The sequence below is a fragment of the Mustela putorius genome, unplaced genomic scaffold, assembly GCF_011764305.1.
Source record: "Mustela putorius furo isolate JIRA1106 unplaced genomic scaffold, ASM1176430v1.1 tig00000508_pilon_pilon_pilon, whole genome shotgun sequence".
Lineage (NCBI taxonomy): Eukaryota > Metazoa > Chordata > Mammalia > Carnivora > Mustelidae > Mustela > Mustela putorius.
The window spans coordinates 7,207,299-7,235,151 of record NW_025421402.1 but is presented as its reverse complement, the minus strand read 5'-3'; the positions used below and the strand labels follow the sequence as shown (position 1 = coordinate 7,235,151).

Genomic DNA, 27,853 nt, shown 5'->3' with positions numbered 1-27,853 from the left:
CCTGCTAGGTTGCCATGTCAGCAAACTAAAACTTAGATTCTAACTTTTGTGTCTCTGTGATAAAATTAATTTGCATATCAGGACCCACAACTTGGAGGCTGCCTCAGTGGCCCCGCCCACATCACAAATCTAAACTTAAGTCCCAAGTACTTATAGTGAATACCTATTAAGGAAACCTAATACACACCAATCTCAATCCTCCAAATCACTTTAGCTAGTCAGCTTATGCTAGAGAACAGGACCTACTAGCCTGACCAGGAAATGCCTGACCTCCTAGCCCGCCATGCCCAATTTACAAGGTGCCCCTTCTAGCATTCTTTAAATCTCGCTCTTGCCCTGGATCTCTCTGGAAAAATGTCCCACACTGCTTGTGAGGCACCGTACTTGCCCAATCCATAGGCTGTCTTCCCTTGAATAAAGGCTATCAAGCTTGTTACTAAATTGTTTTAGTTTTGTCATTTGACACCCATAAATGCTATACTTGACCAGAAACACAATATACCCAGTCAGCCAACCCCCAAATGCCAAGCCAAACCTGGGCTCTACACTTAGTTCTTTGTTCCTTGTTCCTTACTCATTTTGTTTTTCTCTTTCCTGTTCCTTGTTCTTTATCCTATAAGAGCTTCCTGCCGCCCACCCTCTCTGGACCTTAGGAATGGAGACTGCCCACTTCATGAAGTGTTAAATAAAGTCTATTTGTATCACCTAAATTGTCTTCTTCAGTCATTTTTAACACTATTCACTCTTGTATACTCAACATTCCCTTGAAGATGGAGTATTATGCTTTAATCCTAAATAGCTTAGTACCCAGCCACTGGGATGAGGTTTCTGGTTGCCTGTTGCACACTTATGAGGATATCTGGATTCTACCTCTGGAACTGGTCATCTGTCTTTAAGGAATTTCATGCAAGGTAGTGGGCAGAGAACCTGAAAGAAAACTGGGAGTGGAGGAAGGGAGAATGGGAGAGTTGAGATGGGTATTAGTCCATAGTAGATAATCAGTAATTATCTGTTTAGGGTTTCAGCACAGGAGTGATTATAATGATTCATCTGGAACTTAATCTGGTAAGGAGGGAAGAAAAGCTCTCAGGTGAATAAGGACATGAAAAGGTATTTGATCCAGTGGATAGTATGTTCCAGTGGAGACACAGGACTATTAAAAATGGAAGGTATTAGAAGAATTGAAGCAGAAAATAAGCAGTAGTATTCCCAGACCTAAATGAAATTGAGAGGAAGAAGGGGAATGTTACTGGTACTTCAAGGGAAAGGCTATGACCAGGAGAACAGGTGCCCAAGGTAAGACATTGAAAGGATCGTCTACATGGAATTTTTAAAATCATCAAGAATGATGGTAGAAACAGGGCTTTCAAGAGTCACAGTGAATCAGGAACCCAAATCATCAGGGAATGTGGGAAAGTGACCTCAAAAGTGGTAACTGACTGCATCTATACAATGAAATGGCCAAATCTGCATGATTTGGGTCATTTGTCTATATAAGCAACATTCCATATATCACGGGGATATATATATCAGTATCTGACTTTTGTACTTTATTATGCAAGACTAGCCTAGTTTAGCATGCACTGACCACCAGCTCAAGGACTATTCCTTTAAAGAGTTTCACAGATTTTTTTTTTTCCTGAAAAATATTGTTACGTACTTAGTGAAATGATGATAATACCACAACATAAGTATCTGCTTTTAATTATTCTGGTCAGTTAGTTTTAAAAGATTAGAGCCTTTGCACCTTTCAGGAAGATGGGGATTTATTATTATCTATTTATTATTATCTGGAAATCAAAATAACTCATTCATAGACTATATGATAAAAGCCAAGTCAAATCAATTGAAACTTTACCATAACAAAAAATAAAGCATAATAGAAATAAAGCATTGATAAGCTGAAAATTAAAGTGGTATGATTCATAAACAGACTGGGGATCCTCCCCTGTTAAAAATGTAACTAACTTTTGCCATGCATGGAACCAAAAAGTATGATTTCACTTTGTTCACTGGCTATAAATCTCATCCCTCTCTGAATTAATTTTCCACTTGTAATTTCTTTTTTCATTCTCCAAAGGGGGGGGGAAATTACTTACATATATGTCATATTTTAAACACTTGCTATGCAACCTTTAAATGTACTATTTCATTTAGCCCAATAACTAGTTAGCTATATTCTAAATGAACTGCCACAGTACAGTAACTTTAGAGGATACATTTTTCTCCTTTTGGAACAAGAGGTTCTTATGCAAGTTCTGAGTAAATTTTCCAGATACTGTGACAGATTCATCACCTACCTAATTTCTGGTCCTTACATTAACACTGTAGGAAGGGTTAATTATTTTCCACATGCATTTTATAGATATGAGAATCTGAATTTCTATGAGGTTAAGAAATATACTTAAAGTCACATGTATCTGCTGGAACCTCAGGGATTGAAGTGCCAGATGAAGTTTGTTTCTGTACTGTTCCAAAGTCTGTGGCTTTTCTACTTTTCTATTTTCACATGAAAGTGGTCATGATAGTGCTAATAATCAGTCACTAACATTCATAGAGTAACTGAAAACTACCAACCATGTGCTACAGCAGCACATATTTTTAAATCCCAAACAATCTTGTGATTAAGACACTGAGGTTTAGAGAAGGAAGTAACATGCCTAAGAGCATATAATAAATAGTCAACTTAAGTGGGACTCACATCTAGGCTTTCTCTTCTGAATTCTGAACTCAAACAACAAATTGATAATTACCCTCAATACAGGCTTTGCTACAATATGAAGGTGTTAATGTGGAACAAGAGATGATGATGGAGTTCAGACTGTTTTATTTACTTCCATAATCTGGTACCTCAGATAGTTCCTTTAGACTTCCACAAAACTCACAAAACTAAATTAATGATCTTTTAGATATTTACATTTTAAAATGATTTCAGAAAGAACCATTTCAAGTGACAAAGATGTCTTCATTTACAAGTAATTTTGACTTTGCTTATAGCATGGACTTTTCTCTAGTTTTCTTTCTTACCCAAAGATAATCATAATGGAAATACCTATCTGGGTAACTTTATTAATGAAAAACAGGAAAATAGTGAGGATAAGGTTATGAGTTGGCTCTTAATATGGGTAAATTACCTTTTCACAGCCTTACAATATTTCATTTAGTAATCCAGATTGTAAATGCATACTTTTGGCCACTGCCAGGCATAAAACCAAAATTAGGTCCCACTTCGTCCGTCAAAAATCTTGACTGCAACTGCACAGGAATTAGAATTTGTTATTGTTAAACTACACCAGAAAACAGGTTTGTTATTCTATCTGCTTTGAAAAGAATGACCCTGAGTTAGAAATTAACCATACGGTGCCAGTCCTACATTGGAGGCTAAATAAGCATTTGCTTTAGGATCAAATGAATGAATATAACTTCAATGTAAGTACCTCATGTTCATTCTTTATATACAGAGTCAGAGTCAAATATTTCACCAATATTAGCAGTAAATAGGCCACAAGGCTGAGTTATTGAGACATTTACCTGAAAAGGGTTTGCACATTTACAATTGTTTTGGCGTCGGCCATGTAGTCTTCCTCTGCACTCATGGTACTCTCTTTGTCCACAACCACCATGTTGGCAGCAAAAGTCACTCCACACCTGAGTAAATCATCTAGGCTTTGATAAAAATCAACAGAGAAGAACAGGCTTTCAATAAACCACCATACTACGAACAGGGCGTGCTTATCCACTACACTTGTATAGGCTGCCCTTAGAGATGGCTTTCACACAATTTGCCCTGGTAGATACAAGTTGATGGGAATTAAAATATAGTATTCTGTGCTGACATGAAATATTCATATCTTTGAGCTCTCTCTGTTTCATTAGATCCCAACCGTTTCAAAGCATTATGTGTTAAGAAATTTTATTTAATAATATTTATCAATTATATAACTAAAACATGAAAAACACCCATTTTGCAATCAAATAGATAAAGCACATTAGAACTATGTTTTTATGGTTACCACACTATTTCAAAGGCAGAACATTTATTTATTCTTTATAATTCCTATGGTACTTTTGGTAAGAGTAGCAATGAATGCTTATATTAATTTAGATGGCTTAGCCCAACAAAGAAGAATTAAACTGTAAAGTGTTTATTTTTAGATGTGTATTATTTCTCTGTGTAAAGCTATGTGTTAAAGATTGGTTCTGCACAGCCATGAGCATGAAAAATATATAAACATCAGTTGTATTCAAACTTACCATTCAGCCAGCCTAAAGGTTTTGAGCCAGTGATTTAATGACCTGATCTTTTTGACTGTGTGAAATGCCTGCTAAACCAGGATACAAATTCCCATGAATTATAATAGTCTTTTCCTCTACCACTGTTAAATACTAGCATTCTCCCACTGAATTAAAAGAAAATGTTGCCATTGAAGCTGACTGAAAGAACCACTCTCCCCTGCCTCTGCTTCATACAAACTAGAAAAATACAACTGAATCAGATAAAGGAGACTGAACTTGAAGGAGTATAAGAATGTTCTAGGTACCAAGTTGATTGAGGATGGAGAAGAATTGGGCTAAATGATGCCCACATCTTCTGATTTAAAATAGAAGTGAAGAACTTAAAGAACGGTAGTGCCTTTGAGATTCTTAAATTACAGGTAAATTGCCTGAGGATCTTTTTCCAAGTGTGTGATTGGTTGAACTAGCCACATCAAGTGAGAAAGTATTACCAAAGTTCTGAATCCAAGATCTCCAGAGTAGTCCAGAAAAAAATATTTTCCTTCAATCAGAAACAATTTTCTGTGGCAGAGATTTTATGGCTAAAACTTTGGAAACAGAATTCCAAATAAATTTCCCATGGTAAGAGGGGTCAGGGCCATAATTTCGAATCAATATGATGATCAAGTTTAATCCCTAGAAATATCTTATTTTGATGTTTCTTTTAACTTGGAAATTCACAATTGTTCTTGTATCTATTAAAAAACTTTTTTAAAAAAGAAAGAAGTAGGTGGAAAATTAATGTAATATGGTCCCTTATGGGTCATAAAAATGATGACCAAGTCATATACCTTCAATCCACCTTACTATAATTTTGAATCATTTTCTATTTGAATTCTTAGGGTTTTTTCCCCAATAAAAAATAATCTCTTCGCTATAATTGTCTATATTAAAAAAGGGAAAGATAAGGTAATAGAAGATAAGCTTGATTGTTAAAAGATATACAGATACAAGTTATGATGGGAAAATGAATATTTCATCAGTAATAAGTCAATGAAGTTGAAACTTGACAAAAAAATTTATTATGCATACCTGTGCTAAATAGCTAATAGCTACTTATACCCACATGTTTCAGTTAATTCCATACTCAAAATATTGGCTGTCGTAGTTTACGTATAGCCTTGACAAGTGACTTTAGTAATTATGATAAATATAAGTTTAAATCTATAGTAAATACATAAATTGGAATGGCATTTCAGAACCATGTATAAACATTTTTTCAGGTTTTAAGTTTAGATTATTTAATTTTATATCCATTTAATAATAATTTTTACTCCTTTTTCCCCTTTTTTAATCTGGCTACAAATTTATTCTTACAACGCTACATCTGTCATGAATTCTCCACACTATACTATTTGCAAAGCCACTGCCTGTATTTTTATTCAGCATAGTTGCTTGACAGCATTTGGCCACCAGATGGCTGCCTAAGAAATAAGTCAATATTCATGAAAAAAAGATAATCTAAATGGCAACACTTCCTTTTAAACTGTTTTCTAAGCCTTCCTTTTCAAGGAGAACTATAATGTGAATGTATGAATCCATGGGACTGTTTGTAAGTGTTTTAATTCACTCAAAGGTGTTTTTGGCTTTTTAATGAAAATTCAAACACTAGTGTAAGAGAAGAACACAGTGAACCTCCATAATCCAATCACCCACTCAGATTCAATAATGATCAACTTGTAGCCAATCCCGTGTCATCTCTAATCATAGGAAGTTGATCCTCTCGTTTCTTCTTTCCCTCACCATAAACACTTCCATAGAGAAAGAATTCATTTCATAGTTTACATCAGCAAAGACAGATGGGAGGGTTTTTTTTTTTTTTTTAATATTGTTTTTCTAATGAATTTCAGTAGAATACTATCACTCCAAAGTAATATTACTATAAAATATAGGTTTATTTCACATTTATAAATTTAAATAGTAATTTCAATACATTTAACTACATCTTAGTTGATTAGTATTAAGATATCTGATAATGCAAATTACATTAATATAGAATAGAGGTTAAATAAACATTAGTCAGTTTGCTCTTTAATGTATCCACAGCCAATAAACACTTCCAAAGTTATAAAACTTTGTTTTTTCAATCTACAGGACAAATGTAAGCATGAAAATTCTTAATTAGTAACTTTAGCATTTTGTTTTGAAGGCTCTGGCTGACTTTTTTTTTAAATGGAAAACTAGCATATTTTATAAACATAGTAGTTTTATGATCTTAGTTTTATATTTCCTATAAATCATGTTCATCCATATAAAAGAATTTATATTTTAATACACATGGCACACATTTGACTTTTTGATTAACAAATTTTTAGAAATTATATACTGATATATGTTACTAAAATAAAGGAAGTTCTTAAGGAAATGCTCTAGTTTATAAATCTGGCTTAAAAGGAGCATCTTTAAATTACTGGAAGATTTCCAGAAGTTATGACAATGTCATCAAGCATCACAACAGTGGACCATTAGATTTTCTCTACCCCAAGGCCCACAGTAATAACGTTATTGCTAGAGACTACACAAAACTGAAATAGCTTTAGAAACTAAACAAAAGTGACAAAATTCACATGCAGTGAGATTTGTTTTAATTCAACAACAGACTACTGCTTCGCAAGTTTGAATACAAGATTTGTAACACAAGAACATAAGCTCTGCATGCAAAATACACCATATTTGCAATACTGAAATGGCAAATTACACTCATCATGCAACACGGGGCCACAGCACATGACAAACCACAGGACACCACGCTGGTTAGTGTGCCAAAGATTTCGTCACCTACTTGTCAATAGAGCCCACCATGTAGTAAACCATTGGAAACCAACAGATTGCATCCAGAAAATGCATATCTGGCCTAAGTAGCAGATGGGTTACAAAATGAAACACAATGTCACAACAGTGGCAGCGCTTCTAGGGAAAGGAAGTAAGTTGACTTAGTTTGCATTTCCAAAACTAAACACTGTTTGACAAGATTAATTTTAAGTGCCTTTTTTCTTAACATTAATTATGAAATATTATTTGTACTTGTTATAAATATACAATGCACTCAGAATGATAAAAACTTGTATTTCTGCTTTCTAAATCAGAAACATTATGGCATTATTCTACAAAAGAACTGAACTGATATTCTTAATTATAACTAAAAAATCATATTGACGAGTTTCAAAATTATTCATGCAGAATAAAATGAGAAATTAATGATTTTTTCTTAGATGGCCCAAAGCGTAGAGAACTAAATTAGCATGCTTAACAAGAGCACCTCTCTTTAAGGAAAATACACAATTAAACACAACCCTTAATATGTCAGGATACCAGTCAATAAATATAGTATATGCACCCATGTACCACATTTATTAAAGAAAATTAAAACAAAAATAATTCACCTTTTAAGTAATTGACTTACTCCATATATAATTGAGCAAATAGTTATTGAAATTTTCACTTACATGCATATTTGAGGAAAGCATCATAATCCTGATGCTTCCTTAAAACTCACCTAATCTATTGCATTTATTTTATAAAGTTATTGATCCTTTCATGCATTTATTCACTCAGCATATATGTATCCAAAACTTGTGATACAACAGACACTTCAGTATACTAAGGCATATGAGAATATTGTGTTTCTTTGTACTGTAAGAAATACATTTTTTGGAGCACAGGTAAAAGCACACAATTACAATGCATTTTAATCAGAAAAAATAAACACAAGTTGTACTTAGCAAGCATAATTAGGGGTCATTTCACAGAGGTTATGTTTAATCTGGATGTTTGCTAGTAAAGGAGAAAGAGAGGGAAATTCTAGGAAAAGGGAAGTGTAGCACCTATAATATTCCAGCTAAATGAAGCTTTTTCCTCCCTGACTTATTTTCTTTCTGCTAATCATCCTCTTAACCCTTTACACTCTAAAGAAAAAGAATGCACAATACAGTTAAATGAAAAAAGATGATGTGCCAAGGAATACCACTATGGTAATGTTGATCTATCCCTCCCACCATTACATTTCTTTGTAGTCCTTTTAAAAGGCCCCATATTATTACATATTATAACTGTACCACAGTTCATTTTAAAAAATCCTCCATTAACTTGTAAGGTATTTTCACTTTTATGCTACTGAAGTTAAAAGTTATTTCCAGTATCTTGCTATTACAAATACAGATATGAACATCTTTGAATGAAATTTTTCTAGCGCAATTTTTTAAATCATTTATTGCAAAACATTCATAGAAGGTATATTAGTGAATCATAGAATATAAATAGCTTTAAAGCTCATGATATATATTCTTTTCAACAAATAGTAACAGTCCCAGAAGCGATCTTTCTATAGTGTCTTCTAGTTCTCTGAGCACTGCTTTGCTTCTTAAAAACAGAAGTGTCATCTCACTGCTGATTCAAGACCCTCCCTGTCTCCCTAGCCCTACCTCATGATTATAGAAGCAGTACAAGGATGCCAACCGCCACAGGCCAGAGGCAGTACTGAGGTTTTGCAGTGATCTGAAGAATTATTTAGCCTGTGTCTTTTTTCGGTTGTTATTTTGTTTCATCTCTCTTTACTCCCATATGGTTTTAGTCAGATAAAGTGAGTAGCTCCGTAATTTATGTGGCAGAGATAGAGCCATAATCCTTTGCTATTAATTGCAGATAAATCTACACCCTGGCTGGAATAACTATGCTTTTAATCTGACTCTTCTTTTAAATTCAGATCATTTCAATTTCTTTATGTTATCTTCTCTATTCTAAAGCCTAGTAAAGCAAGAGTAAATAATGTTATTGCATAAGTCAACATAGTAAAGGTACCGAAAATCTGTGTAATAAATAGTACTGGGGTCACTGAGGACAAAATTCTTTATTTCATGCCAACCCTTCTGTTGAGTTAAAACTGAAAATATGGCCTTTGTGATTTGTTGCTTTGTCCAGTATGAATAACTAAAGTTACTTAGACATCAAAATTATTGCCTTGTTTTAAGAAACTCATGAATTTTACCCACGCATAATTCTGCCACAGATGTTTATTTACAATGTGCAAGCAATCTTCCACATCCTCGGAAATTACTTCAAGATTTTCATTGTGGGAACGTGGTTCATCGTTAGGTGGATTCAGCTGTGTTATAAGGTAAACCAAGCCCTTGAAACCTAGTAAATATATCATCTCGATGAAGCACATTTACTGTGGGGGGGTCTAATGTGCCACACTCATATAGCAAATAGATTTATCTCCTACTTCTATCGATAAGGATAGTTTAATAACAAACTTGAAATATTAAGAATATAGGCATTGTACATTTACATGTGTTATGTTAACTCACTTAAATAAATTGGCAACAGTGATCATGTCACTAAACTGCTTAGTAGCTATTGAGTAACATAAACGATATCATAGGCTCTTAATAGACTAATCTTCCCAATTATTGAAAGTTAATTGGAAAGCAAAACCTTTACATTGAAAACCACTAAGCAAAAACATAAAACATTAGAATAAAATGCATGCATTTTTTTAAATGCTAAATAGAGTAGACCTATCTATGTTAGAAATCACATTATGGAAAAGTAGTAAAAATAATTGCATATTTAACTACAAAGCTCATCACAAAAATTTTAATATATAAGAAACAAACAATTAAAAATGTATTACTTATACAAAATCTACATATTTACTTAATATGAAAAAAGTATTTCAAATCAATAAAATATAGACCTAACAGGGAGATAGATCTAGCACAAAATAAGAATGCAGAGACCCAAACCAAACATGCTTAATCTAACTCGTAATAAAAGAAATAAAAATTCAATAAGCACAAAAATTTATGTTAGTAAACAGAAAAAAACTGAGCACATCATTAATTATCATCCTAACTAACTGTATTAAGATGACTGCGTATGAATCTAAAACATCATATTCTTACAATAACTTTCATTATAAAAATTACCACTATATTCAAATGTTAATTAGCTAGTGTTTGTTAGGAAGTGAAAAGGTATGTGGATTTGCATGGGTTTGCAAAGTTGAAGAGCATTACTTCTCATTTAGCTAATTACTATAATGGACTTAATTTCTGATTTTTAAATTGAAGAAATGAATATAGTGAAGTTTTTTTGTTTTTTTTTGTTGTTGTTGTTCGTTTGTTTTGTTTTGTTTTGTTTTTGTAAATAAACATATAACGTATTTTTATCCCCAGGGGTACAGGTCTGTGAATTGCCAGGTTTACACATTTCACAGCACTCATCATGGCACATACCCTCCCCAATGTCCCTATCCCCACCACCCTCTCCTGTCCCCCCAGCAACCCTCAGTCTGAAATTGAGTCTTTTATGGTTTGTCTCCCTCCCAATCCCATCTTCTTTCATTCCTTTCTTTTCCTACACCCCCAAACCCACCGTAGTGAGGGGTTTTTTTTTTTTTTGGTTAACATTTCATTATTCTATACTTAAGTAGTTTATTTCTTTCTTAAAAATATATAAGGAATTTTATTTCAACGGCTTAAATCATATCTCCTTTTTTTGTTAACTGATTCACCCAAGTACACTCATCAGTTTGAAGAATGACAATGTCACTTTCTTGATTGGTGGCAGGTGGGAAACTAACATTTCCTGGCTGCCTTTTCTAGGGGAGATATTGCACTAGTGCTTCATATAGAGTTTGTCTTATAGAGTCTCAATATTACTTGTTAAAATAAATGTTCTACTCATTTTACACATGAGAAAATTGAGGCTTAGAGAAATTTGAGAACATGCAAAAAGGCTTTTTACCAAGAAGGTACATAAGTAAGCTTAGACCTTATCTCAGATCTGTATGAGTTCAAAGTTTGAATGTCTTTCATAAAGGACTCTGATGTGTCAAACAATTTATCATTGCTTTTCAAATAAGCTGAAGTTTACCTGACACTATATATGAAAAGATGATTGATATAATAAAAGAACTGTGTAAATAAGGTGTAAAAAATAGGAACAGAAGCCTGGATCTGGCTCTTCAACTTTATGTACCTTTGGGTAATATATCCCAAAGCTTTTGACTTTTGTTTCCATATTTTATGTGAGATGATATTATCAGATGACGAGGTGACCTTTAAGGGTAGGGAAGTAATCAAAATATTTAAAATCAGTATGGCACAGCAACAGGCCAAACTAAACAGATGTCCATCCAGCCAGAACTGAGACCACCTCTTATGAGCCAGTACCAAGTGCAAGATGTTTTCCATTGTGCCTGGGTTCCACTTAGTTACCAGATGAGATCTAAAATGCTTTCTCTTTGGAAACATTATGAACACTTATTCTGACATATTACATTTGTGAATATTATCAATTTAATTTGCATTTTTAAATTCCTACTTATGACATCTGTTATTTATTTGTTATATTGAATTAATTGGTCTTTCAACTAAATTTCCTAAATAGCCATGTATTGAGTGTTATTTTCAGCAATGCTCATGTAAATTTAAAACAAAGTCAAAACCCACTAAACTAATAATTGTAGAAGTGTGTACAATCTTTAGTGTATAAATTCTTGTAACATGGAAATATTCTGAAGAAGAAAACAACACATTTCTTTGTAACATTGTAGGATACATTGCAAAATACTAGTCATGGCAGAGCAGTAGGAATCTCAAAATGATCACATAAAACTTCCTGGAACATTATTTATTAGTGTTTAGTTTTTGTTTCCTCATTCTTAACCAAAAGAGTAGAGGGCAACAAATAAAAATGGTAGATACCACTTTCAGGAAGTTGTCAGGAAGCTAGTAAATTTTACAACATGTACTTTCATCCTAACCCTTTGGAAGAAAAGTGAAACCCCACAAAATCACCTAACAAACATCATGGAACTAGTTAGAGTCCAAAATATAAGTCATTAGGAAGCAAGAAAATTTGTAATGCAAAATAATCTGAAGTTAAAATATATTGTTACTAAAAAGAATTGACAATATATTTTTTTACATATATCAAAAACCTGTAAGTTAAGCAAGATCATACAGTTGAAAGATCAATGCACTATGAATTATATAGAAGGTTCTAATCCTAGAATTGACCTTGGAAATATTCATTTAATTTCTTTGGTCTGTTTTTCTTTGTCTATAAAATAAAGTACTGTAACAAAGCAACATAAGTTGATTTATTTAAATGTTATCACTGTAACTTGAAAACTTTGAGATCTTAAGCTGCTTAGTACATCTTTCAGGTTAAATCATCACCATATGATGTGGATATATTTATAAGGGGAATAAGAAAGTAAAATAAAGGCAAAGTGTCTAGTATGATGACTGAGATAGTAAATGTCCAACGATTATTACTATTATGAACAGAGGGTAGAAGTAAAGAAGATTAATTTTATTAAATGATCTATATGGTGTTTTTCCAACAAAACACTCTCTGATAAAAGCTACATAGCTACACCTAGATTTTTATAGAAATACTGACCAATTTGCCAGTAATTTAAGGGAAACAGGATTTTTGGGTTTTTCTATGATTAACCAGATTCAGGAATTAAGACTATAAAAACATCTACTTGCTTTGATAATGCTAACTTATAAATCAATCAATCAACCAATCCATCAGTAATTGGGCATTTTGGCAACCTCTTTATTAAGAACCAAACAGAAAGGGACTGATTTAATTATAGCCATTGAAAAATCTCCAAAAGATACACATTAAGGAATGCTAGTCCCTGCCACCTGCTCAGTGGGACAATGAGGTGGACAAAGGGGAATTAGTGATGCTGAGATAGGATTACTTAATAAGACTAGATATTTAAAAAGAGAAGAGCCTATCTCCATTCCATCGAGTGAATACCACTCCAAAATTTGGAGACTGGATTATTTTGGGAGGTGCAATATTGTGATCTATAAGAAATCTATATTTGGGCATTCATATCATCCATGGTTCTTCGATCACAGCTCCCAAAATACTTGAAATTTTCTGAGGATAAGAGCAATGGGAGCATCTTTTGTTAAAATATTTGTTCTCTTGTCCTCCGTTCCTGATATCACTTTAGAGCCATAAAAGTGAAATGAGTGTCTTGTCATTCATTACAAGCCCCTTTCCACCATAACTGGGTTGATATTAATGAGGGGACTTTTGGAAAGCACTCCTGGCTTGTCGCCAGGGGAACCGATCATGAACAGAGAGTTGGAATTCTTAGTCCCATCCCCTGATTTCTGAGGAGTAGAGAGGGGTTGGAGTTTGAGTTTGACCACCAACGGCCAATGATGTAACCAATTACGTCTATGTAATGACCCATCCATAAATACCCAAAGGAAGGAATTTAAGGAGCTTCTAGGTTGATGAATGTGTGGAGATTTGGCAAGAGTGTTGCCCTCAGAAAGAGCATGAAAACCCCATGCCCTTTCCCCATAGTTTGCCCTATGTATCTCCTCCTTCTGGTTCTTGAGTTACATCCTTTTAAATAAACCAGAAGTCTGGTAAGTAAAAATGTTCCTTTGAGTTCTGTGACCTGTTCTAGTGAATTAATGGAACTTGAGTGGGTAACTCTGATTCCTAGTCTGTCAGTCAGAAATGTAGCTAAACAGGGGGGCCTGGGTGGCTCAGTGGGTTAAGCCTCTGCTTTCAGCTCAGGTCATGATCTCAGGGTCCTGGGATCGAGCCCTGCATCAGGCTCTCTGCTCAGCAGGGAGCCTGCTTGTGGGAAGCCAGGCACAAGCTTGAGATATGAGCCAAACCAGGCCCTGACTTGCGCCTCCTTGACATTAAGGGGTTAAGCAACTTCAGCAATGAAAAGGTTGAGTAGTGCTGAGAAAGGGTTTGTGCGATGAGTCTCATGATCGCTTATGTGACTACCCATTGGGGTTTATCAGGTACAGGACAATGCAGGCCTAAGTCCTAAATCCATGACTGGACCTTGCTGTTCTTACATGGTCCGTAAATCACATCTGGTGCCCTTTTTCAGTCCCTTCATCAATAGGGAACTTATCTATAAGTAGCAACATGCTGGTGTCAGGATGCCTGCGTGTTCAACCTAAGGGAGCTTATAAACAGGAGCCTGGAGAAGCTATTTTTGGTATGTGGTGGGCGGTTAGTCTCCCCTAATTGTTTCTGCTTTCTATATAATCGGGCACCCTTCATAATAAAGTTGACACTGCTTGGACATCATCCACTGTGTCCTTCCTGTCCTCATTTCTTTGCAGCTCTTCTTCGTCTCACCACCCTCTTACCCTCATGACCCTGGTCGTGTTGTCGCGCCAGCTGCGACACCTGCTTCCCCCTCTCTCTCTGCCAGCCTCTCTGCTTACTTGTGATCTTTCTCTCTGTCAAATAAATAAATTAAATCTTTAAAAAAGAAGAAGAAGAAGAATTGTAACTAAACAACCTGGACTTGTGAGGAGCATCTGAAGTCCAAGAATGGGGCCCCTGGAACATCCAACTTATAGCCGGTCAGTCAGAAACAGAGGTGCTAAAAGCTAAAGCTTGTGACTGGCTTCTGAAGGGAAGTGGGCAATCTTGTAGGACTGAACCCTTAGCCTGTGGAACCCTTAACCTAGACAGTAGTATTGTCAGGATCAACTTAAGCTGTAGGACTCCCAGTTTGTGTCTCAAGTGTTGCTTGTTGGAAATGTGGGAAACCACCCACCAACACATACATGCATTGAAACTGGGTCCAGGAACCCAACTAGATTCACACATGAGAACAAGAAATCTTACCTTGAAGTAATGTAAAACAGGGGAAAGGTCAGCTTTTACCCTTTGCTTTATTTACCACAGTGATGCTATAAGCACGGTTCTACTTTTTCAAGCCTCTTTCTAACTTCCTTTCTGTATTCTGGGGCCTCAGAGGATCCACTCTGATCCAGTACATACAAGATGGGGATGCTCTAAGGCAATGAACTTGTAAATGCCCCGGCCTTAAATTCTACATTAAGGAAACAGACACACCATAAGGAAAAAGAGCCCAAACCTGACGCATCAGAATTCACCACACAGGGTGAACGGAGCACTCCTTGTGTGCCATTTTAGCCAGTCCCTTTGAGCTTCCTGCCAGAACGGTTCTACTACTAGGCATACTTTCAAAGGCCTTGGAGGTGTTTCACAACCACTCCATTGTCAGAGCCATCCAGCAATCCAACTTTCTTCCTCCTAAGATTTGTTTAATTAGCTTTTATTTTTTCTGATAATGCATCCAAGTTTCTGACCTTTCCTTGGACACTAAAGTGGTATCAGGAAAGTCACTGAGTCATTATACCTGAAAATGCTTCAGCTGAAACCTCTAGAATGTTCTCAGTTTTTAGAGTTATCATTGTGATAATGATGCTAAGAAAGATGCATCAATGAGTGTCTTCATATATTCTTGTATATATCAAGTGTCTTGGTATATTCAGTATAAACGATGATAAGAAGTTATAGTGGGAAGATATTTTTGTTTTCAAGAATTTCTTTTGATAAATTTTAAAGGCAGAGATGAGGCAACAGATTTTGGCCTCATTTAGCTTATCCTGAAATTTTGCATCACTTTAGAATTAAAAAGGAGAGTTGGAGGATCCCAAAATATGGTATTGATCTAAGGACCATCTGTTACCAATTTTGAGTCACAGAGAGGAATATCATAATTTTAGGATACAATGAGTTTGACCACTGCATTCATGACCTACATTTATATTTGCATGAGAAATTTTAAATGCTTAAGTAGTCTTATTTCACAAGAGTATATCAATCCAACATTTTCAAAATAAATGAGCATGGTAAAGCATTAATTATTCATATTGTGTAATAGAATATATGTTTTAACAGTGGAAGAATCACAATAAGTTATGATGATGTATCACAGTATAACATAAGAATGGATCATTAATATGCTTGGCTGATAATTAACGGTTCTTTAGAAAGACCAAAAAAATTGTCCAGTTTTGGCAGAAATTTTCCAGGCTAGTTGATTAATTTAAGGAAAATAACTGTAATTATTTCAATGGCATGTTTCCCATTGGTATTGAGTGATGACCACTTGCAACATAGTTTTAAATAAAAAGCTCAGAGTGTTCCAGTGATGTTTTAAGTAGTATTTGTGAAACAACCGTATTCAATGATTGTTTTGTACCATAGCACAAAATATATCTCCCAATGAATCATGTGCCATAATGTATCTGATTTAAAATATTCCAAGCAAATTAAAATAAATTATTTTTGATATAATATTAAGAATTCTTTGTCTTTTGTGGGTATTTTAAAATATACTTACGGATTGTCCAATAGCAGTACTATGGGATTAAGTTCTTTCTTTGGTCTATAATATGCCCTGAGAGGAACAATAAAATTATACAATCCATTTCCAGCTGTTTCAGCTGCAACTATAATTAGCTTATTTTTGAATCCATAGGCTTTTGCGTCCTCATAGTAGTTATGCTGGCAACTCTAGAGAAGAAAAATTATACAAAGAAATGCTATTTTTACACTCCACTAAAATTTGCTGAAAAAATTTAGGATATATGGAAGAGTAAAATTAATCTAACCTAGCAAATCCTTTATTTTATAAAAAATTTGAAAATAGTTACATTTTTCCATGCCCCTTTCTCCAGCCTATTTCAGGAAGTGAAGCTATGTATGGACAAGACAAATGAATTGCAAGTGTGTAGCTTAATATGGGGGAAGACAGTCAGAAATATGTGTGTGCACATGCTCTACTGTAAACTAAAACATATTGCTCGATGACATCCGGGTACCTATATTTAAAAATTACCAAAATGTGTATGTATATCAAAAAATCATGTTATATATTTTAAATATAAACAATTTTTATTTGTCAGTCATACTTCAAGAAAGCTAGAAAAAAACTACCTCTGACTTTGAGTTCCAGAAAGAAAATAATATTATCATCAAATGACCTTGGAACTTTCCAAGTACTGAACATCTAAAGGGATGGACCGAGAAAGATTTTCTTTGTTGTTAAAAAACAAAAAAAGAAAACCCTCAATTGTCTAAACATATACCTGAGCTGGCAAGATAATAACAGAAATACACAAAAGTAAAATACCAATATTAATACTAACAACAAAACAGTAACAATACATTATCAGAGTCCAGAGAGTAACAATACATTATCAAAACTCATTGTTATTCTGAGGTTATTTTGCTATTTTCTAGAGACCTAGTACTCACTTAGCATTATTAAACCAAGAGTCATTTATTTATTTATTTATTTATTTATTTAATTTATTTTTAAAGATTTTATTTATTTGTTAGAGAGAGAGAGATACAGAGCGCAAGCACAGGCAGACAGAGTGGCAGGCTAGAGGCAGAGGGAGAAGCAGTCTCCCTGCCGAGCAAGGAGCCCGATGTGGGACTCGATCTCAGGATGCTGGGATCATGACCTGAGCCAAAGGCAGCCGCTTAACCAACCCAGGCATCCCCAAACCAAGAGTCTTTTAAACTAAATTATCTGCATGGGGAGCTGCTTTCGTGTTCTGCCCTTTTATCTTTCTATGTCTCTGTGTGGGTTTCTTTTTATTTGGGTTGAGATTAGTTGATTCTCTGTAGATTCATCACCAATTCTGGAATATTCTCTACTTTTTTCCTTTAATAAAAAACTACAAAATGCTGTTGGGAAGAAGGCACCATATGTCAGCAGAAACAATAAACAATAGAATTAGACTCACAAAGACTACAGGTTTTGTTGTTATTAGATTTAGAACAGAAAAAATGAAAGTGTTTACTATGTTTAAAGAAATAAAAAAGAACATCTAAAGTATGAACAAAGAACAGGAGGCTACTTAATATATTCAGTAGAAATACACATATTCTCTTCTAGAACTAAAACGTATAACAAGTAAAAATAAAAACTCAAACAATGGGTTAGATTGCACATTTGACACATGTGAAGGGGTCAACTGCAGGACATCGATGTAATTACTCAGAATGTGCTAAGAAAAGAGATATAAAGTCGTATGGAGAAATTAAGATACTTGAAAGCTAGTATGACAATGTCTAACATATATCAGAAAGAAGACCTATTCAAGTAAATATTAACTAAGGATTTTCTAGAATTAATGAAATATTCAAAACCTCAGGTTCTGGAATTCCAGCAAATCCTAATTCAAATAAATAAATAAAAATCCAGCTTCAGAGGTATGGTAATAAAAGTGCAAAACAACAAGACAATCAGATCTTAGAGAGCCAGACTGAAAAGAGAGACCACCATTAATTTCCAGAATACAAACTAGAATGACAGCCAACTGTTCAATGGCAACATGGAACCCATAAGGCAGAAAATAAAATTCTAATGTGGGAAAAGAAAAAGAAAACTCATCCCAGAATTGGACACCCAGGAAAACTGTCTTTCAAGAATAAGGACATTTCTAGGGAAACTGAAATTGGCAGAACTTAACACTAATAGGACTTTAGTAAGAGAATTTCAAAAGCTGTAATCAGTAGGAAAATGAATCCAGAAGGTTTAAGACATAAAAAGGGAATGAAGAAAAGGGGAAATGATTTTTTTAAAAGGAGACAATAAGCCTTCATTGGAAGTATGATTGAAGATTTACTAATATAAGTAGGATCTGCAACCACATAAAGGAATGAATAAGGTCCCTCACAAAGAGGTCATGGATGGAGAAGAGTGACGAGTGATGTTGAGATATTAAGAATTTCAATATTTATGAGATAAAATGAAGAAAAACAATTAATTTAGGTTATTCAGAAGTAGCTCAATTAGAAGGAAAAAACAAAACAAAACAAGAAAATAGGGGCATTAGTGTTGATAAACCTTGATCAGGAACCTATTTGTTGATACTGTTGCAGAATGAACTGGGCAAGTAATCCCAATTCGCACACTTTACAGATGCAGTAGGATTGACTGTATAATCCCATCTCCTGACTGCAAAGTAGGCATTCATATACATAACGGACCAGCACTTCCAGCCAGCCTAATGCTAGATAAATAGAGGATAATACCCGAGGTCATCTGCCAGTCAACAGCATTCAGAAATTTTGTCTTCTTAATATGGTAAAGAGACAGCTCAGAGTCTTTGCTTTAAAAGACCCTCTATTGTTTCTTTGCCAATCCTTATCTCAGAAAGTTTAGCTTCTCCATTGTATCAGGTTCCCTGCGTGGAGATAAGTCATTTTCAAATCTTTGATCACCCAGTGTGTTTTTCTCCTGAATTCTGAGTTAAAAATTAAAATGCAGGGACACCTAAGTAGCTCAGTCTGTTAAGCAGCTGCCTTTGCCTCAGGTCATGATCCCAGGGTCCTGGGATCAAGTCCCACATCAGGCTCCTTGCTCAGAGGAGAGGATGCTCCCCCCCACAATAAATAAATAAAAATTTTTAAAAAATGCTAATCCAGGTTTTGTGGTGCCTGAGGCTTATGTTACTTGGGGAATCCTCTTTAAGGAAAATAACACAAATATTACAAATTTATAAATTTTTAAAATTATTCATAGGTCCTTAGAAAGGGCTAATACAGGTAAAGGGGTCCTGAAGCTTAAGATTTACTAATGTTACCAAAAATATACAGCTAGTCAGCAGTATCAAATACTTCAGATAGTAAATTAAAACAAGGGACCAAAAAAAAAAGGGGGGGGCATTGAGATATTGAGAGAGGGACATCTTAATGGACACAGAGGAATATTTAGGAGCAATGGCAAAGATTTTCTAATGTTCCACTATTCTTCCTCAAGAGTGACAGTAACAGCCAGGCTTCATGATGTTTATCTTATTAAAAAGTAGTAGTAGCAAGAATACTAATAGAATGTATTAGGTGCCTAGGCATTTATTAACTTCTTGGCACTGTGTGAAGCATTTTGGTTGTGCTAATTTATAGAATTCTCATGAGAACCATCGAGGCTTGTAATTACAACCATGTTATAGATATGGGAACTGAAATGTAATGGCAAAGTTATTTGCCCAAAATTCAAATCCTGTAAGCAGAGAGCTGGGATTTTAACTCTCGTTAACTCCAAAATTTAGAGTAAAAGAATATATTCCTGGTTAGAATTAGCCGCACATTTTAATTTCTGGGAGGTGTAGCGTTTGAGAATCTTCTTCTTATCTGCTTTCTTATTCATTAAGAGAACAAACTCTTATAGAGGTCATGCCCAAGCCATCTTGGGAAAGAGATTTTAAAATGTCTGCATTCTTGTAATCTTTCTGCTTTGAATGGCTCCTTTAGAACATCCAAGCAAAAATCAAGAGCTACAATAAAATCTTTAGAAAAGGAGATAATAACCACAAAACAGACACTAGTTTTCAGTCTAATCAATAACGAATCTTTCCGGCTAAATCTTTCCGGCTAACACATAGACAAGCTCATTTCACCATGCCAAGCAATTCCACATTAAGTTTCGAAGCAAAAAAAAAAAAAAAAAAAAAAAAAAAAGCCTTGCAAAATAGTGCACAATGGGCCAAAGTGATTTTGAAAAAGACTCTGGATGTTGAGAGTTCATAGGTTTGAGGTTCTGGCACCTATGTTTTCCTCATTAAAAACATGACTGACGGACTCCTCCGCTACTTAAGTAGAAGGGGAAAGCATTTGGGTAATCTTTAGTACAGTTAAGAAAGTACAATTCACCATTTATTGTATTGCATTTACATCTGAAAAGATAATGTTCTTTAAACATATTTTAGTCAAAAGTCTACACAAAATTATTTAAATATATGCAATTACAAAATGCCATAATTTCAGTTTCAGAGAAAATAACAATTGCTTACCTTGTCTAGTCTTAAGCAGCAAAATGGCACTTTTTCATGAAGGAGATGACAAAAAGTAGGTGAACTTCCTATATATGGAGAGTAAGGTGGATAGCCTTTAGCATATCTGTAAAACAATATGAAATATTTGAGTTGCCTTGAAGAAAACACACATAGTTGGACAATTAAGGGATAGCCATGTGTCTCTATTTTGATAAAGTATGGTACACCCTTTTATGTTGTAATTACATTTTGATAAAGAAATAGTTAAGAATAGGGATATGCAAACTGGATCAAATCTGGCCCATCAGCTGGTTTTGCGAATTAAAAGTTTTTTTTGTTTTGTTTGTTCCTTTGTAATCTTAAATGTTTGGGAAAAAAATTTTTAAGTAAATGGTTGGAAAAAATAAAAAAGAAGAATATTTCATGTCACATAAAAATTACATGAAATTAAAATTTAAATATCCACAAGTGAAGTTTTTTTAGAATACAGCCATGTTCATTCATTTTATGTATTGTCTATGGGCACTTCAAGATTGGTGCAGCAAAGATTATATGGTCCATAAAGTCTAAAGTATTAGCTGGTTCCTTCTAGAAAAAGCTTGCCATTCCTTGGTTTAAAAGATTTAGATAGATTTTTTAAATTGCACTATTAATTTTTATAAAACACATTTAAAGCAAAATGACTTATTATGATTTACTCCATTAATATTCATTAGTCATGAATACATAGCCACAAAGGAGTAAGCAACTGAGTTAAAAATTCATATGCTCCCCCAAAACAGACTATTGTTGGAATCATGCTTAAAATATTATCAAAGATAATTATTTGCTGACTTAACAAAAGTAGCCACCTGCATGCAGATTATGACTATATTAATTTTCAGAATAAAACTATTAAAAAAAGAAGAAGAAATGAAAGTTAAGAAAGAAAACATAATTTGGTAGAGGCAAGATTCCTTTATCTACTATGAAAACTCTTCTCTTTTAAACCAAGAAATTTCAGGCCTAGTTTAAACTGTTTTCCAGACATTATTAGCTCGGAGGGTAAAATGGTGCACATTTTGCAAATTTAGAAGTTGATAATCTCCATTATTATTTCAATATCTTTTTCAGTTTGCTTAGGAAAAAAAAAAAAAAAAACCACCTCTGAATCTTTTCAGAAGGACATGTAAAGAAAGAATTTCAATCATACCACACATCATTTAGAGAGTCAAACCTCTACCATCGAATATTTTATAAATATATTTGAGTGCTACTGATTTTCTGGAGAGTGGATTGTGTTCTGTGGGAACATTAAACTTCCTTGTAATAATTTCTTTTAAGTGTGAAGGATTAAATGAAGAATTTTTTTAAGTTTCAATTATATTTCAGTTCATTTTATTCAATTTAACATTAACTGAACATCTATTATATGAAAAATATTGGGAGTATTTAAATGGTGTTACCACTGCCACTGCCACTACTACTACTACTACTAGTAGTAGTAGTACCACAAATCCTAGTAATTATTACTCATTGAATGCTTACTCAATACAAAGCAGTGTCCTAAGCACTTCTCCATTATCTCAATTAATCTACATCTGGACATTATAAGGCAGTAATTATACCCCCATTATAGATATAGACACTGTGGTTCAGACTGTTTAATCAGTCACTTGCACATAACCAGTATAGGGTGGAACTGACATGGAAAACAAACTCTTTTAGACTCCATTGTCAAGACTGCTGACCCCTGTGTTTCCCTCAAGAAATAGCAATATATTATGTGAGCAAGACAAGTAAACAAATCCTACTGAAGATTAAAATGTGATTAATAGCATGTACACTGGCACTATGTATTATGGAAGCATAGAAAAGAGAACTAGTACTTCATGTATTCATTCATTCAAAATATTACTGATGTATACCATATGAAAAATACCTATGTAAGATAAGGAAGGGAAATTTAATGGAGGAAACCTGCACTACATGTCACTGAATAATTAACTGATCTTCAATATGGACATGGAAGGAAATAAATTAAAAGTAGGAAGTACAATATAATTAACAAAAACATGCAATAATGAAAATGCATCTTATATCATGAAAATACTGATTGATGTGTTTTCTTTAAGGATAAAAGATAATTTAGAGAACACTGATCCTGGAAATACATGTTGAAGCTAGAAATTTGAGGTCTTAAAATACTTTGTAGGTAATGGAGATACTGGCTAATAGGAAGGTTGTTTTGTTAGAAGTATGTGGAATTGATTCTCGGATATATAAAAGGTAAGGATATTAGTGCCCCAGAGTAGCATAAATCCCAGTAAATCTTACAACTCTTCTAGAATATCTAAACATACTCTAAGTTTGAGGAAGTTTCTTCATCTGCTGTAGTTTCATCTTCTGATTGATCACTTAGAAGATCACATGTTTGAATTGATGATGTATCTGCAACCTCTAAAACGGGAGCAATGCTAGGTCTTCTGATTTCTTTGCTTCCCTCTGTAGGAAGAGACAGTGTGGGGCCGCTTGTTGATCTACAGCTTGTGTCTTGCAAGTCTATAGCCACAGTACCTGCAACAAAGAAACATAAAAATCCATCAAAGTATTTGCCACCCAGATGATAATCAACCATTTAATGAACAAAATGAAATACAACCAGGATAACTGGGAAATCTGTTACTGTTTACCCTTTCTTCTCCATGTGGACATTTTTACCTACATGGATTAAAAAAATTCTGCATTTGTGCAAAATGTGTTTGCTGAGTCTAGCTTATTGCACAAAACACAAGACTTATGAAACCCTGAAATACTTAGATTTTTAAAGTGAAAAAAATACTTTGTTTCAATTTACATTTACTTAAAATTAACAAATAAAATTTTGGCCTTTTCAGTTTAGTGGATTTCTCATTACATCCTTTCCCCCCATTGTGTTATTATTCTCTTGCTGATTTGTAATCACTTTTTTAAAATATTAGAACCATTAATATTTTATACTTATTTCACAAATATTTATTATGTACTGCATGGAAAACACTATCCTAGGCACTTGGGATATGTAGGGAATAAGGGAACAAAATAATGCTTCTACATATAAGCACTTATCTTTAAAATAACCAAGTAGACAAATAAATGAAAACAGTCATTTTAGATAGTAATAAATACATGCAGAAAATAAAACAAAATAATGTGATGAAGACCAGGAGGAGGAATGAATTTTCACCAGGTGGTTTGGAAGGCAACTTTGAAGTCATGACCTTTGATTTTTTTTACTCAAAAGACAATAGGGAGTACTCAAGCTGTGGAAGTACCTTGAGGCTGTAGCAACAGCAAATTTAAATAGCTTAAGGCTTTTGCATACTGGGGGGTAGTCCCCAGTAAATAGAAGAAACAAATTCCTTTGAAATTATTTAATTGGATGTTTAAAATTAATTTAAACATCAATTTATGGAAAGCTGATGTCTCCCCTTCTGAAGAAAATAATACAGTCTTACCGACGAGTGCCATCATGTTTCTCCACCACTCACTTCATTTACGCACTAATACCTGGTCATCCTTCTAAAACCCCTTAGACCTCACTTTGTCCCTTTTGAAGCAACTATTAAAACACCTGCCACTTCTCTCAAACCTCTGACCTTGCCACCTCCTTTACTATTAGAGCAGAAGTTTTTAAAGTGGGAATAAAACTAATGGATTTTGGCCTCTCTTTTCTTGCATCATGGAAAGAGAGGTCAGCAACTGATTTCTAAAACCTCTGAGGCAATCGGAAGTCTCCACAGAAGGAGGGATGAACAGGAAATGTTTTGAGGGTGACAGTTGGTAGCACAAGTCTGATGAGAATATCCGAGAATTCCTCAAAACTGAATAAATTTGGGGGGTTACGTTTCAGAGACTTGTACCTCTCCATATACACAAAACTCAGATTAATATGTCTGTAGTTCGTGTGAAAGCCGTCATGTGACAGGCATATACGAACATTCCCAGAACAGCTGTTTCTGAGAAAAGGATGTAGGGACCAGCACTTAGCAATTTCAATATCAGAGCAAAGGTAGAGATTGTTGTCATCAGAAAATCTATGGTCAACCAATTTTTGAACACCATAAATAAAGATTAATCTATAATTCAATCTTTGGGCAAGAGCTGAATGAGGCTCCTAGAGAAAATAAGATTAAATTTTCTATTTAGTAGGTATGTGGAATTGATTAAAAATTAAATTTTACAAATTTGATTTACAAAAATAAGCCATTATTTACATCCTAAGGCTTTAAGTTAAAATTCACATGTATATTTATCCTCTGCACATGACTACACTGTTGAGTTCAGAAAGAAAACAGAACTTATCATAGAAGAAATCCTTCAATTCCCCGACTTCAAACAAACATGAGTTTCACCAAACTTCTGTTCCTTTATTTCTGCTTAGAAGGAAACAGAAATACTTCCATTTATGTGAAGTTAATTCCTACTCATGTTTTGGGAATTAAATCCCTTCTGGCTTCCTAATAAATTGTGATCTTTTAACCCTACTCCCCAAATATATGTGACTTCACATCACCCCCCAACTACCTCTTTATCATTTTTTTGCCCAACACAGGGAAATGTGGTCACTTCCCAATTATTTTGCCAAAGCAGATACCTGGCCCCAAGCTGTGCATGGGGATATGATCATAAGGAAGAATCTAGCAGGGAAGACACAATTCAAAAAGTAGTTACAATTACAGAAACAAGCCCTTTGAACATTTCCTTTCCTTAACAAACCTGACTCTTATAAAGGTGATGGGTAAATACCCTCAGTGTGGTCATCGTCTCTTTTAGACTCTTCTCCTTTTATCCTTTCTAAAATCCCAGCTTTTTCCCATATCTTCAGATTCTATCACCACTATCTTTCACTGTTTTGTTTGGTGACTAAACCTATGTCATTCTACTTATTTCCTAATGTTTCTAGTCAGTTTCTCCAATACTATTTGCATCAGTCTGTCAGGACTGTCATAACAAAGTACCACAGACTGGGTGGCTTAAACAACAGAAATTTATTGCCTCATAGTTTTAGAGTGTGGAAGTCTAAAATCCATGTGTTGGCAGGATTGGTTTCTTGAGGGTTGTGAGGGAACGGTCTGTTCCAGGCCTCACTCCTTGGCTGGTTGATGGTCATCTTCTGCTTATGTCTCCTCTTGTTGTCTTCCTTGGATGTGTCTCTGTGTCCTAATTTCCTCTTCTTATAAGGACACCAGTCATAGTGGATTAGAGCCGATTCTAATGACCTCATTTTAACTTGATCACTTCTTTAAAGACCTTAGCTTCTAATACACTAAATTATTTCCCTATTTTTTCTGTGTTGTTTATCAGCAGTCTCCCCTGTGATAGAACGTAAGATCTGTGAGCTAGGGATCTTTATCTATTTGTTCATTAATTTATCATAGAAACTTATAAGAGTGTCTGGCACATATTAGGTACTTTGAGTAAAGGTTAATAATGGGAAGAAATCAGTAGGATTTCTTATAAAAAATAATATGCTAGGTCAATAACAAACAGGGTCACCTAACACAGTCCATTAGGTGACCCTGTTTGTTATTGACCTAGCATATTATTTTTTCAATTCAACATTAACTGAACATCTATTATATGAAAGATATTGGGAGTATTTAAATGGTGTTACCACTGCCACTACTACTACTAGTAGTAGTACTATAACTCCTAGTAATTATTACTCATTGAATGCTTACTCAACACAAAGCAGTGTCCTAAGCACTTCGCCATTATCTCAATTAATCTATATCTGAATATTATGAGGCAATTATTTATACACCCATTCTATATCTGAACATTATGAGGCAATTAATTATAGCCCCATTACAGATATAGACACTGTGGTTCTATTTACAGTCCAAGCAGGGCCATGGAATATGTCTCAGAAAGAATGATACTGAGACTGAGACAAAGGATTAGAAGAAGTTACCTAGGCAAAGTTGGGGGCTAGGGAGTAGATTCTGTCAGAAGAAACTTCTTGTGTTGAGTTCCACTGGTGAAAAACAATTAGTGAAGACGGAAAGGAATTTAGTATGAATGGGACTTAGTAATGTGATTGAAGGGACAGTAAAATACAAGACTAGAAAATTGAAGTGGAATTATTTAAAAAAAAAAAAAAGAACTTTTAGTAAAGTGACTGTGATTTATCTTCTAAACTAGGATACTTTTTTTTTTTAAAGATTTTATTCATTTGACAGAGAAAGACACAGCAAGGGAGGGAACCCAAGCATGAGGAGTGGGAGAAGGGAAAGCAGGCTTCTGTCAAGCAGAGAGCCTGATGCAGGACTCAATCCCAGGACCCTGGGATCATGACCTTAGCCTAAAGCAGATGCTTACCAACTGAGCCGCCCAGGCAGCCCTGAACTAGGATACTCTTAAGAGTCATAGGGTGTGATCTTCAGTAATGACACCAGGACAACATAGATAAACTGGGACTGTGCTGGAATAACTGGGAGTGCCCCATGCAAACAAGAAGTTTTGGTTATCCAAATTATAAGCCATGTAATATAAAATTTAGATTTTTTTCCCCTTGGATAATAAGCAATTCACGTGATTGATTGATTGATTGATTGATTTTAGAGACAGATAAAGAGAATACACACATGTAGGGTAAGGGTACAGAGAGAGAGAGAGAAGAAGAAGAGAATCTCAAACAGATTCCTCACTAACCCAGTGTGGGGCTTGATCTCACAACCTTGAGATCATGACCTGAGCTGAAATCAAGAGCCTAATACTTAACCAACTGAGCCATCCAGGCACCCCAGTAATTCAAATTATTTATGTAGGAGAATGACACTATCAATATTATGTAAAAATTATAACTCTAGTTGCAAGGCAGAGAAGAGTGCAGGACAGCATGGAGGCATGGAGAGAAGCTTGGGGGGCAGGGGGTGATTCTACAGTTGAGGGGAAGAATGATGGAGATTCAGACCATGATCACACAGACA

The 27,853-nt window shown here is 34.6% G+C and overlaps 1 protein-coding gene across 9 annotated transcripts in view; it reads right to left on the bottom strand.

Annotated features, from left to right (window-relative positions):
- KCNT2 (potassium sodium-activated channel subfamily T member 2) overlaps positions 1-27,853 on the bottom strand; it is a 345,029-nt gene that overhangs the window by 72,510 nt on the left and 244,666 nt on the right. For 5 of the 9 annotated variants that reach the window (XM_045081137.1, XM_045081140.1, XM_045081141.1 and 2 more), the window contains exons 17-21: positions 23,243-23,456; positions 20,919-21,024; positions 16,454-16,626; positions 7,058-7,129; positions 3,532-3,666 (exon numbers count right to left, since the gene is read on the bottom strand). In XM_045081137.1, coding sequence (XP_044937072.1) covers positions 3,532-3,666; positions 7,058-7,129; positions 16,454-16,626; positions 20,919-21,024; positions 23,243-23,456 — 700 coding nt within the window. The remainder of the gene's footprint in view (positions 1-3,531; positions 3,667-7,057; positions 7,130-16,453; positions 16,627-20,918; positions 21,025-23,242; positions 23,457-27,853) is intronic. The other 4 variants (XM_045081138.1, XM_045081139.1, XM_004756480.3 and 1 more) reach the window with 2 other exon arrangements.